The sequence below is a fragment of the Centropristis striata genome, chromosome 23 (assembly GCF_030273125.1).
Source record: "Centropristis striata isolate RG_2023a ecotype Rhode Island chromosome 23, C.striata_1.0, whole genome shotgun sequence".
Taxonomy (NCBI): domain Eukaryota; kingdom Metazoa; phylum Chordata; class Actinopteri; order Perciformes; family Serranidae; genus Centropristis; species Centropristis striata.
In genome coordinates, this window is record NC_081539.1 from 19,456,572 (window position 1) to 19,471,241 (window position 14,670).

The following is a 14,670-nucleotide window of genomic DNA, read 5'->3' on the forward strand; positions in this document are numbered from 1 at the left end:
GACATGGGATGTGTCATGAACATTAATGACACTTTGAAGTAACATTAATGCTCATGATACTTGTCATGTCATGTTTCTGACAGGCTTGTGTGACTCTTATGTAGACACCTTCAAAAAAAAGTGTTACCATATCTTGCTTAAATCACAAAGGCATGTTCAAAAATTGCCTAAGTCATTTATTTCTCTTAAGTTACATCATTTACACACAGTGTTATTACTATGCCAATAGCCATCCTTTGTTACATCCTTTTTGAGTGAAATTATCAAAAAATGTCATATGTTACACTTTTGGTGAAGTTTTTTGTGTTTACTGCAAAACTTGAAAAAAAAAATGAGTTAGGCTTTATTAGGCTTTGTTATTTTAACAGGGTGACGATATTCGGTAGCATGTTGTTTTATTTTGAAAATAAATTTTCACCGGAAAAGAAATATGTGATTCCGGCTAACTTGGATGTGTTGAGCAGCTCTGAATGTTCAACAATGTAGATCCAGGAAGCCCTCTTGAGAGTTATTGTTTTGTGTCCTACGTGCACCCTTATGGACATTTATTTATCGCTTCGCTTCGTGTCCTCTGCAGGCCCGCGGGCTGGGACAAATGTGGACGCCGACGAGAGAGAAGGACTGTCCCTGTGGCTGTCAACATTACCGGGGATGAAATGGTCGTGTGTTTTCTGAATCTCATTCTCTCGGTCACAGCCAGGCATCAGCATTAAAACTTCCAAAATGAGGATCTTCCTGTCTCTGCTGAAAAACACGAACCCCAAAATCGAGTATTACTCCAGATTTTCTCCGTCCCCGCTCTCCATTAAGCAGTTTTTGGATTTTGGTGAGTAGCAACGCAGGGCTGTCATCTTCAAGGAATGACTTGCTATTAAGGAAGAATCAGGGGCCTTGAATGTCATTATTTTATTCAATATTTGTATGAATTTTAAGGGTCACGTGCAATTTCTTACGTGTTATTAATAGTAAAAGTCTTGTTCAAGCTGCCATGAAACATTATACTTTGTTATGATCACATGGCATTGAATTCGGTTTTAACTTGCACCAACAGCACAAGCAGTACTATGCATGCTGGTGGCTCTGCATGGAGGCTTTCTGTTGCAGGTTTGTTTACAATGTGGACAGTAATCCATGCAGGTGTCATTACAAAGACGGCGACAACTGCACGTATGCAGAGGAGAATAAACACCCCAGTTTTTTCCTCATGTTTTCTCATCTTTCCAGGTCTATTTAAGTATGCAGGATCTGATGTCAGTGCATGCATCATTGTAGTATTTTATTACACACATTAAATGTTTTTTTCTTTTTCATAATGAATTCTCTCTGCAGTCTATAACAGTGCTTGACATGAGACTTGAAAGCCAAGATGACAGTGTGGGTAGCCTCACTCAAGGCTTTTCTTAATCCATCTCTGATTAAACGGTCGTCTCTGTTGCGTAATTCGTTCTCACAGCTGTGGATTGGATGTGCACGCGCAGGAAGTTTACAACACTTGTTTTGCATTAAGAAATTTAGCAAACAGTAATTTTTTCATGTCAAGAAAGGGAACAAATGAGACATCATCCAAAGGTAGTCAGCAGCTGCAGTGAGTGTGTCATTCCAGGGCTGAGTCAGTATTTGGAGGTTTCACTACCCCACTTTAAGAGCCCTCCCTTTATGTTGCTGAGTCAGGGGAAGCTGCACCTTTTGAGCAAAGATGATTGGTCATTTCCTCTCAGTCTGCCAGATCATCTAGTTTCCACCCCAAAGACACTAAAACATCATATCTTTGCTGTGTCTTCTCTCCTGAGGTCACAAAGAGGCCAGAACGGTTCCTGTATGATAGGCTAGAACAAAAGCTGCAGATATTTCTCTGCATTGAAAAACTTTACTGACAATCCTTTCTTTTCCACCCTAACAGACTATCACTTAAGTGGTTTTCTCTGCTGAGGGTTAACAGAGTTCATGTGACTGTCTGGGCTGTGTGAATTACATTTGGCCTGTGTTGAGGTTAAAAATAAAAAAAAATGCAGAGTCATTTTCAAAAAAGACATTTATGATTATGCAGCAGTAATTTAGTTTTTCCTGTTTATATCAAAAAACATAAATCCCCCCTAACCTTTCCATGACTCCCCCTCTCTGCTGGGTAACAAGATTTATGATTTCCTTCTATGGTTCTTGCTCATGTTGGAGAAGTTCAAAGCCAGTGAGCAAAGTTTAAGGTGTCATATTAAAGGTTGCAAATTGAGACTCTCTACAGCTCCCAGCAGATACTTAAATTTGAGCTGGTATGTTTGCCTGAGACGTCTGGTGATTTTCTTAACTGAGAGAGGGAAGGTGGATTGTGTAATCTATGAGCCATCGTGACTATTGGTAGCAAAAAGAGAAACTAAATCCTGAATATATTTCCTAGAAGGAAGTCACGAGTGAAAACTTTAGCCAACCAATTTACCAGACTTTCACAGGGTGATAGTGTACAAGAAACTAACAGATCTTACCATGAAGCTTTCCCAGTTGATTACTTACATCAAGACAATACTTTATATTCTATGCATTTTGGTGTTTTATGTTAAATATGATTGTTTCAGAGGAAATTATATATTTCTTTACAGAGGGATTTTTTTCATTTTTTTTCTCAATGCATAAATCAGAAAATACAATCATCAGCCAATTACTTACCTATCACTTTTCTTTTTTTTAAACCATGATTTAGGATTAACATGTTCTGTAAATCAGACTATGAATGATATATGTACATACATAGCCCTCTGTAAAAAGCTTCTGAATATGGATAGGAATAAGATTGGAAAACCTGGGGTATGTAAGTGCTCCTGAAGTGGAGATTAGTGGCTTAGACTACGAGAAAACTAATTTTGAGAAAACAGCTTTTAAAGATATGTATTGTACAATTCTATACATTTTGCACTACAGGTGAAAAAGGTAAAAACTGACCAATCTTTTTTTGTATGTTGCATTACAAGTTTGCTGAAATTTTATGCTTTGATGTGCAAATTAAGCATGATCTGATGCTAACTTTTCAAATCAATCAAATCAAAATTACTTTATTTATCCCTGAGGGGATTTTGGCAAATCTAGGAAGAAAATGTACAAACACAAATAGACTGTAGTAAAATAGCACCTAAATGTGTATTGCGGATGTTTTCTTTTTTTTACTAATTTAAAAGAAGCCATGGAAGCAAAAGGCCCAAAATCTCAAATTTGACCTGTGCATGAAAAATGTTTTTTTTTTAATTTTCAGGCAGGGACAATGCTTGTGAGAAAACATCGTACATGTTCCTGCGTAAGGAGCTGCCGGTGCGGCTGGCCAACACCATGAGAGAGGTCAACCTGCTGCCTGATAACCTGCTCAGCCAGCCCTCCGTCAGACTAGTGCAGAAATGGTGAGACACTTCCTCAAGTATCACCCTTTACTGCTTCTGATCTGATAAGATTGTAGTAGTAGTAGTAGTAGTAGTGGTGTTAAGAAGTGTGTAAAAGTTGCCTTTTGACCCCTGTTGCTTCACCAGGTACATGCAGAGCTTTGTGGAGCTGCTCGATTATGAGAACAGGAAGCCAGAGGACTCTCACGCTTTGAATGAGTGAGTGATTCCAAAATGCAAGAACAATAAATGTACAGCAAGTACAGCTGCATCATCAGCCGCCCAGCTGTTTCATACTGGCTTTATGTCTGTATGCAATGCAGATAATCCCCTTAGCACATACTGCAGATCTCTGCTGACTGCACAGGTAACGGCGTGTATTTATACTGTAACCATGGCCTGAGATAAACAGCCAGACAGACCGATAAACACAGACAGGAATTTGGATAAGGCCATTTGTTTAGAGAACACACTTCCAAGTAAAGTTTGGTTCACTGGAAATGAAAGAACTTAACTTAATTCTGAGCATTATCCTGCCGCCAAAATACAAAAAGAAATGATAAGATACTGTTAAGCAAGCCATGGTATTTTTAAATGATAGAAATATGTGTGTGCATGACATGACAGGTTGTTAATAATTTGCCTTTATTTTCCTCCTCTTTTAATTTTATCAATTGTATCTTTAGTTTCCTGGAGCTCTTGATTGAGATCCGTAACCGCCACAATGATGTGGTTCCCACCATGGCTCAGGGAGTCATCGAGTACAAGGAGAAGTTCGGCTTTGACCCCTTCATCAGCAGCAACATCCAGTACTTCCTGGACCGCTTCTACACCAACCGCATCTCTTTCCGCATGCTCATCAACCAGCACAGTGAGTCGCAAAAACCCATTTGGTCAAAATATGGGACAAGATGAAAACTTAGCCTTCAAAAAGAAGAGCCTGTAAGTCATTTAAACGATACATTTTCACAACATAATGACTAGTATCTAAAAATAGAGTTAGTTTAAAGAAATTCAATTCAATCAATCAAATCAAAATCAAAATTACTTTATTCTGCAGCATAAAACAACACACTTACACCACAGACTGATAAAACATCTGCAGCATCTTACTACAGATGTCAAGAGATCTGCCCCTTTTAGTAGAGAGCGTCTGTGTTTAGAGACCAGTCCAGCTTATTATCCAGGTATACACCTAGATACTAGATAGATTGACTAGGCATCTCAAAATAATGACTGTGGATCTCATAATAATGAATAAGTCAAAACAATGTTGAGTTAGTATCAGAATAATGACTTATCTAAAAAATAATCTTGAAATAATGACAAATAATGATCTCTTGTAAAACTGTCACAGATTTAGAGCTACTTATCTCTAAATAAAGATTCAGAATCTTAAAATACGATTTACAAGCTACATTCTGAAAAAGTTGGGGATACCATGGTTATAGGTAATAAAAACAGAATGCAATGATGTGCAAATTCTTTGTGACCTTTATTCAATTTAATACAGCACAAAGACAAGATACCTGAGGCTCAAACTGGGAAACCTTTCTATTTGGGGTCATACTTATGTCAAAGTTATTACTTAATATCTCAAAATAATGACCTAGTATCTTCACCAGTGGTGGAATGTAACTAAGTACATTTACTCAAGTACTTAAGTTCAATTTTACTTGAGCATTTGGCCGTTCTTGGCCAGGTCTCCCTTGAAAAAGAGATCTTGGATCTCAATGGGACAAAACCTGGTTAAATAAAGGTTAATAAATAATAAAATTTATGTGACTTTATACTTTTACTACACTACATTTAGAGGCAAATATTGTTCTTTTTACTCCTTTACTTTTCAGCTTTGGTTACTTTTCATGTCAATAGTTAACATTATTATCAGTTTTGATCAAAATGAATGATCAATTTAAAATTATAAGACTTTTTTTTTTTTTAATTAAACCTCATAACTGTATATTAAGTAGTTAAAATTAGCCCTACCTTTAGAAAAGAAGATGCTGCTTACATAAATGTATCAGGCAATCACTTAACAAGTACTTTTAGTTTTGATACTTTAAGTACATTTTGATGCTAATAATGCTATAATAATGCAGTGTGGTATTAGTACTTTTACGTAACTTAAGATCTGAACACTTCCTCCAACACTAATCTCAACATGATTTTGAGTTGATTTTTGATGCTGACATTTTTCTGCAACTCGCTCTTTTTTCCATCTTTCTGTGCAGCTCTCCTGTTTGGTAACGACACCAACCCCGCCCACCCAAAACACATCGGCAGCATCGATCCCACCTGCAGTGTGGCTGAAGTCGTCAGAGGTGAGTTTAAAATCATCATTTTATACAATCATTACAATGTAAATGCATAGAGCACGCTATCTTTGGGAAATACTTTGTTATCTTTGAGTTGGAATGTTTTGCTTGGTTGCAAATATTTGCACAGTGCAAAGTGGAAACAGAGTTGTATCACACCAACAACTATCAGCAGTGTCACAAGTCAAACACTAAACATGATGTTTACATAGTGATAGTTTTTAAAGAATTTCAGCAGCACGGATCCAAAACTGCCCTCTCAGTGACCGGGCAAGGAACAAAAGCTACATTAATAACCTGTGACAAGAATCCAAATGTAAACAGTGAACATATTCTGCATGTTTTGCCCTGACTCGTGTTGTTTTGCCTCTTCTATCAGATGCCTACGACACAGCCAAGATGTTGTGTGAGAAGTACTACTTGGCAGCTCCCGATCTGAAGATTGAAGAGTTCAACAGTAAGAGATTTTCTTCCTACGTGCATTCAAACCGTTTCTCCCTGTAATCTGTCACACAGCTGTAATGAAGCAGTGCATTCTGTTTGGTCTATCCGGAGCGTCTGGCTGCAGCTTTAGAGTCCAAATTTAGTCGTGTAATGATCACAATGTTCACCATCTCATTAACTTCAAAAGAACCAGCTTTGTGTGCGATCTCCTCACGCCCCTTTCATTCCTGTCTTCCAGTGAAGGCTCCTGAAAAGCCCATCCAGGCAGTGTATGTTCCCTCTCATCTGTTCCACATGCTGTTTGAGCTCTTCAAGGTGAGCGTCAGAGGTGGTAATCTAACTGAGTGGCTGTGTTAGTTAATTCAAATGGCAATGGTAAAGGTTTTTTTTTCATTCTGTAAATTCATCCTCAGATCCTATAATTAGTCTATAATAAGCTGTGTTCTTTAAATACAGACGCTCAAGGACTTGAGGACAAAAACATGCTAAAATGCTTGATCCCCCTGCATAAAGTCATGCATTCTGTTATATCAGTCTTTCAACTTAGAACTCTGCCATTTAAATTGTAGTTTTTTACTATTTTCCACCAGATTTACCCATTTCTCATGTTTGCCCTCTGTGAAAATCAGTGGTGGAAAAAGTATTCAGATCCCTTACTTAAGTAAGTTCTAATATCACACTGTGAAATTACCCCACTACAAGAAAAAGTCCTGCATTCAAAACTTACTGAAGTAAAAGTACAACAGTATCAGCATCAAAATGTACTTAAACTATCAAAAGTAAAAGTACTTTTTATGCAGGATGACCTCACTCAGATTGTTTTATATATCCCAAATATATTATTGGAGTATTATTATTATTGATGCATTTATGCATCACTTTAATTTCCTCAAGGTAAGATTCATTTTTATCTTCTTAATATGAGGTTTGAGGTTTAATTTCAGCCAATGTCAAATGACTTGAAGTGTATCATGTGGTTTTTTTTTGTTAAATCTCAGCCCGAAAGTAACTAAAGCTGGCAGCTAAATGTAGTGGAGTAAAAAAGTACAATATTTGCATGTAAAGTTACATAAAATGGAAATTCTAAAGTAAAGTACAACTTTATCAAAAGTGTGCTTAAGTACTTGAGTAAATGTACTTAATTACTTTCCACCACTGGTAAAACTACATGCTATTTTCCTGGTTTTCACTATTGTTGCTGATGTATTAAGGTCCCCCAGGATTTTACGATTCCGCGATGGCGTATTTTTCCGCGGGACCTTGAACGCACCGCGTAAAATTGAAACCACCAAGTAAAATTGAAACTACCGTGTAAATACCCGGCCAAAGTCTCTTACAGTACAGAATTACAGTTACGTTAGATAATGAGCTCCATTCATGCTCCATGCCTAGTTATACATGCAATTAAATCGACAGATATCCCCGCTAACTTGCCAAACACTGCTCCACTCTCTCTCTGCCTGTGTGTCAGTCAACCTGGTGAAGACTATTTATAATATTAAATGGGAATAGTTCAATAAATATTAACAATTCAATAAATACATGAATAACTAAATCGCTTTTTTCTGCAGCTTTGTTTTGAGAAAAGTTAAGCTTTTTGCAACTTAACTAGCCTAAAAATCCACTGTAAAAAAAAAAATTTTAAAAAAAGGTGCGTCTTCCTCAGAGTCGGAGATGCACCTTAACAATATTTTTTGCCTTAAGTCTGTGTGCGCTGCTTAAATTTGGACCTTGTCCCTGAAGTTTCTTCTGTCACAAGATAAAGACTATAAGAGCACTGGACAGGCCTGCAAGATGGTTTAAGCAGGTTAATTTTTTTCCTCAGTAAATAATGAACTTTTTGTGTATACTTTATAAAGAATAGCAGGGGTATTGCGTGCATAAACTGGCATTTAAAGGGATAAAATTCTGAACATTAATTACCATTTGGTAGTTATAATCAGGAATGATGTTGATTAAAATTTGTACTAAATTTGTAATAATAATAATAATAAGTAATCTAATGGCAGATTTTTGATGCAGACATTTTTGTCCTCCAAGGTAACGAGAGGTTTTGTTTTTTTTAAAGGGATCCACAAGATTTAAGCACTCTTAAAATCTCTCTCTTAAATGTTATAAAAATGTCAATGTAATTCTATAAAGACTGAGCTGAGCTGAGGTAATTAACTCTGTGGGTGTTTTTACAGAACTCAATGAGAGCCACAGTGGAGCTTCATGAGAACAATAAAGAGGGATTACCACCAGTGAAGGCAAAAGTGACTCTGGGTAAAGAGGATCTCTCCGTAAAGGTAAAAGAGACCCAAGCACACACATTATTAGACACATATTTGTGTTTTCTCGCTCCATCTCCATGTTCTGTGTTCAGATCAGTGACAGAGGAGGAGGAGTTCCTCTGAGGAAGATAGACCGCCTATTTAACTACATGTACTCCACTGCTCCCACACCAAGCCTGGAGCCAGGAGCTGTCCCACTGGTACACACACACACATACACACACACACAATCAAATCAGTATTGACCCAAGTGACCATTTAAACCTTTATCAGCCCATACATTTTTATAAAAGGCATACCATTGGGGAAATGAACCAATCTCTCTCCCTCCCCCACCCAGGCTGGGTTTGGCTACGGTTTGCCAATTTCTAGGCTTTATGCCCGATACTTCCAGGGGGACCTGAAACTCTACTCCATGGAGGGCGTTGGCACCGATGCTGTCATCTATCTGAAGGTAAAGTGAGCTCGTCAAATGTGGAGCATGTTGTGAGGATTTTTCGAACTCTGAAACATGACTCAGCGAAGTCAGAGTTTCAAGGAATAGCTTGAGCTTTTATTTGCCAAGCAGACGCTGCAGCCAGAGGGCCATTAGCATTAAGCCTGCAAGCGAGGGGTTGTTTGTTCATTATTAAATTGAAAAGAAAGAAAGAAAAATACTTACCAGCCAGTTTAAAGGTCACTTCTTAAGATGTTTTATCTCTTCCGTTTCATAGGAACTATAATGGAAGTGTCAGTGTCGGCTGGCCCCTTGCTGCCAGTCTTATGCTTGGAACTGTTGTTCTTTGTCACACAGAATGTGAATATTACAGGGTGAAAAAACGTCTTTTTCCCCACCAAAAAACAAGAATAAGGGCATCAACCAATATTTGCAGGCAGATATTTCACATTTTTAATTTTAAGCCCCCAGTGTGTTAAGGCCTTTATATCCAGCATCATCTAAGTTTTGGCAAGAAAACTAAAATCAAACTATTCCTGTCAAGAGTCCTCATTGAATTGTGTTTTTTATTCCAAGGCCCTGTCCAGCGAGTCCTTCGAGCGTCTTCCTGTCTTCAACAAGTCGGCATGGCGACATTATAAGACCAGCGCCGAGGCAGACGACTGGAGCAACCCCAGCAAAGAGCCACGTGATGCCAGCAAGTCCAAATACAAAGCCAACAGATAACTCTGCCTGACCCCCGCTGTAACCCCGGCCCAGAGCATGTATGATGAAATGTTGCCCTTGGGTAAATGCTTCGTTTAAGATCAGACTTTTACATTCCGGTGGTTAAAGTTTTGGGAAAAGATGTATGACCTTGACTTATACTTGTACCCAATGGCAATTACATTCATCAGCGTAGCTTTCAATGTTGTGGTATCACCACTGGCTCTCCCAAGATGAAGTTTAAAATGAACCTCTTCCAAATGATAGATCCCCTCAGTCGTTTAGTCAAGTGACTCTTGTGAATCTTTACTAATGTTGACTCCATTTCCTCCTCTATCTGGCCACTACTTCGAGCTAAATTCACTGCATCACCATCACCTCTCTGTCCGTCTCATGCACAGTTTGGCCTGATTCCTCTTTGCTGACAGGGCCACAGTTCCCTGTGGCTGAATAAGCCTTGCACTGCTGATTGAGAGGCTTTCTCAGCACCAGAGAAGGCCTGTATTCTGTTTCTCCCTCTCAAACACAAGCAGAGGGGTTCGACTTTCACTGCAAATGGGAAGAGGAGGAGGTTTCATTTCCCTTCTTTGGGAGAGAGTTTTGACTGAACGCACAATTAAGCCAGTGTTTCATTGGCATAGTAAAAAGTTGTTTTGTATTTAAGCCTGGGAAAGGGACGGGATTGCCTATAGATGAGAGATGATAATAAATCTTTTGGGAAATTATAGGAAGCAATGCATCAAGACACACTTTATTTTTTAGAGATCTAGAAGTTTTATTTAATGTCAAAGAGAAAGCCTTACTTCTAACATATTTGATGTTTTAAAAAGTCTGCCTTGAAGGCTCTGCTGGAACTTGGTGTATTTTATTTATATTTTAACATTTTACTGATAAGAGTTACCTGAACAACCACCTACACAGCTTACCAATACTGGCAATACTGACCCTCATCAGACATATCTGCTTGCAAGCCAGCTCTGCACTGATTTAACAAGGACCAAAGGAGCGTCTGAAGGATGCTTAAAAATGCCTAGTTGCTTCAACCACACCAGCATGATGTATTGTATGAACCCTAACAGAGGAATGGACCTGTTGCATCTAACAAATGTAAAATTAGAAACACATCATTACATCTCCTTTCTCACTTTGTCCTGCAAACATTTTGGACCTGCCGTGTTAAATAGGCAACATGCTCACAGCTTGGACTTACCCTAACAGTGCTTCATCAGTCAGCCCGGTGTCCCACTTGTGTTATTACTAATCTTGACTGTATTCTAAAGGACTTTGAACAAAGCTTGTGTGTTTTTAAAATGTGCTTCTGTTTTAATTGCCATGAGTGAAAAATAGCAGGATTAGAAAGTACAGCTAAACTGCAAAGGAAACTACGGAAGCCCCGAGAGGCAAGTAAAAAAAACGATGCTGATGTCAATTGTTCTCTCGTGTGTTTGTGACTTAACAGGTGTAAAAAGGAAACTATTTCTATTTCTAATTGGCCTCTCACAAGGGTTGAAGTGTCCCTGTTACCTGTTACCATGACTAATGTTACAGTAAACTAACGTCAGCTATGTTGCTCAGTTGTAGCTTTTGGTTAGCTATGAACAACATGTTTCTTGCTTGCTAGCTAACAGGCTAACTCCAGTACAGCTAATGCTAACAGCAGATTAGCACTCATTAAAATACATTTCTAGCCAAAAGAAAGACATGGCAGTAATGTTACATAACTTGGTAAGACACAATTTATGTACCTTGTGTTAAGAGCAAGAAATTAAAACCTACCTATAAAGCATGAAGGCATCATTGCATACTGGGGCAGTGGTGCACTTCAGCCTCTTGTGGCCAAAATGAGTATTACAACAAAAACATGATTCTGACACTGAAAAAAACACCTGGCATTACTTTTTTTCTGACCTATTAACTGATTGAAAAAAAGAAGCTATTTAGATTTAACCTGTTTTTAAGTCATAAACACAGTAGAAAAAAAATATTTAGATCAGACTTGGAAAGTAATGAATGAAGTTCTTTATTTTTAACACATTTTGTGAAAATTATAACAAAAAAATAATGTCACGTTCCTCTCAGGGCTTCCATGGGGCATTCATACCTGACAGGTTTATTACCTTTTAATGATTTTCCTCTAATTATTTCTTAGAGTGAGTGGACGGCCCACCTCATTTTCTTTATTTAAACAAAAAATATATCAATAAGTGTTTAGAAAAGCCAACAGGGGACATTTAATGTGGTTAAAGGAGCCACTAATCTCTGTAATCTCTTGGTACTGAACTACTGCATCAAACTGTCTGATCTTTCTCTCATGAATCACATTCAGGAACTTTTAGTGCACTTTACTGAATCAACACGTATGTATTTCATTCAATTAATTTTATTTATAAATGGAAGATTAATTATGATCAAGTGAGATCCGAGGTCGCCACTTGCACTCTCAAAACCTTTATAATAGCAATATATTTACTGAGAATGATCACAGCTCTATCAAACATAGGGGAAAAAAAGTTTGTGAATAATATAAATAATCTGAAGTGACTTCATTCTCTCCTTTAGCTCCGTCTGACGCGAAAAGAAAAGAAGTGTAGATGAAGAATTCAGTATGGGAAGCGTCCTCATCCCGTAGGTTCTCCGCTTTTCAGCCTCTCTGAAAGATTTCATCACTGCCAATGCCTTCGTAACCTGCCAGTGTCACTGCTCAGTGACAAACCTGCTGTGAAGGAAATGTTATGAGCTAGACACAACAGTTCTCTTCATTTAAAAGCCTCAGTTCACCACCTCGAATCAGTCATAATCACATTTTACAGCCAAGGACTGTTAGTTTAAATTCCAGTCGTGTGATATAGAGGCCCGAGGATCTTTCATCTTCAGTAGTCGTCAACCTTTACTGTAAAAGTCTCTGTACCTCTGGTATTTTAGAAAATATTGTGTATATAATTATTAATAATGTGCTGTAAATGCAGCCAGTGTGGAGTGATCACTCTGTTTTCCATCCTACTGTACCTCCAGCTTAAACAAATGTATTCGTATGCATGACCTGCTCACTGTGGAGCTGGTCATGCAAAGATATGCAATTAAAGCATCATCATATACCAAAAAAAAGGTGATAAAGCAGTCTAATAACGTGATTCAGCATGAGATCAACTTGTCCAACCTGACAATAAAGCAAACTGCTGTTGTGTGCGACCCCGTCTGTGCATCTTGTGATTCTATAAGAAGGTGAAAAGCACTTTAATTCACATTCAGTTATAGATTTTTGATTTATTTACATATCAAGCCGTTTGAACATTGAAATTTAAAAAATAAAAAAAGACACACATTCCCAAAGTTTTTTTTTGTTTTTGTTTTTACATATAGTGCAGATTAACATGTAGTGCGTACAGGACATTAAGGTCTCTATATTGCATTAGGGTATTTATTGTAATGTCGGGGTGGAAGAGAGGTCTGCTCCGGCCTGGCTTGAGTGAGCAGAAAAAAAAAGTTGTTACATACATTTCCAATAATAGCAAATAAAACATCAGGGTGATAATCTGGCTTTTGAGGACCTGACAGTTCACCTGGAGGGCTTCAATTACGGTATATTTCAAGTATCATCAGAATCCTAGAGGAAGGCTGGTCTCCAAGTGTGCCGGGTTTAATAAACAGCTGACATCAAATTCCAAAGAGCAAGAATTTCTGCTAAACACTGAAAGATAAAACATGGCAAACTGTCAAAATATACATGGCTTTTTATGATGAAAATCCACAAATATTTCTACTGATCGATCATGGCGAGATGTGATGTTTGTATGTCCTACTAAATGGCGGTGATGATTGTGTGGCGTGTGACTAGAAATTAGAGTGATTACATTGACTTTCTACTGTATAGTGTGGTCTCAAAGACTCAGTTTACATTCAAGAAGCTAATAAATAAAGGCGTTTTTTTTTCTTTCTGACTCAGCACAATCAATAGGTGCAATCCAAGACTTGGATCTAAAGGGCTTGTTTTAGTTTCTAATTTTAGGACAGACCTTGTTTCCATTTTCATTTTAAAACTCATTTTTTCACATTAACTTTACAAATAGATTATAAAGCTGTACAACAGGGGTGATGAAACCCCCCTCTCAAATTCACTTATCTCTCACTAGACCTATTTTCTCCCCATTATTTCAGGAACATACCGGCTTCTATGGAAGCCCTGAGTGGCAAGTGAAAAAAGGAAAAAAAATCTGGTTATTCATTTTTTAATTTTTTGATCAAAATGGTTTTATTTCCTGTGTTTATAACATGATTGGAAAAAAGGATCATTTTTGTAAATTGTTGTTGTAATACTAATTTCAGCCACCACCATTATCCCACCTTTGAAATGGGACTAAAAGCATTTATGTTTTCTCCCACGTCCTAATTAGTGCTAATTAAAATACATTTCTAGTCAAAAGTAAGATACAACCGTATTTATTTATTTATTTATATGTTTTATAACTGGCTAACTAACAATATATGTACCTTGTATTTATAGCGCATGGAGAAATGAAAACTCACCTGGGAGAAAACATGAAAACATGTGGTAGTGGTGCACTACAGTCTCTTGTGGCCGAAATAAGTATTGCAACAACAAATGTGTTCAAATGATCCTGACAAAGAAATCACCTGCCCCAAACTTTGTTTCCCCACCTGTTTTCAGACATAAAAATGACTTGGAAAGATTATCCTAATAAAAGCAAAACCCTTTTCTCGCTTGTTTTTAAAATAATACAGACGGGAGAGAAAACAATTAAGATCAGGCTTTGAAAATAGATCACCAGAATTTTTTTGTTACTTGACTCTCCAGGCTTCTGTAGACTGCTATTCCCACAGGCTCATTGTCGTTTCATACAGTTTTCTTAGAATAATTCTTAGTCTGTTTTAGTGGTCACAACAGTAACGTGGGAACGAGTGAATCAATCACTGATTTCATAACCCTTGTCAACTATTTATGCTAAAATGGTGCAAACTGGCACTGATTATGTGTTTTAGTGCCAAGAGGATGTCCAACATGTCACCTCTTCTAATCTAAGGTGTGCAGTGTATTTTCTTAAATCCCTAACTTCCAGTTGAACAAGCACAAAATTACTCAGTAGTGATGAATGAATCCAGTCACAGGTCAATCCACG

The 14,670-nt window shown here is 37.7% G+C and overlaps 1 protein-coding gene across 1 annotated transcript; it reads left to right on the forward strand.

The window, feature by feature from the left end:
• Positions 1-439: 439 nt before the first annotated feature.
• Positions 440-12,724, forward strand: pdk3a (pyruvate dehydrogenase kinase, isozyme 3a). Its single transcript, XM_059326816.1, has 11 exons — positions 440-826; positions 3,239-3,380; positions 3,507-3,578; positions 4,046-4,230; positions 5,594-5,683; positions 6,057-6,134; positions 6,360-6,436; positions 8,308-8,409; positions 8,487-8,594; positions 8,735-8,848; positions 9,407-12,724. Exons 1-11 carry the CDS (start codon positions 724-726, stop codon positions 9,554-9,556), a joined length of 1,221 nt encoding a protein of 406 aa, XP_059182799.1. The 5' UTR covers positions 440-723; the 3' UTR covers positions 9,557-12,724.
• Positions 12,725-14,670: the final 1,946 nt, after the last annotated feature.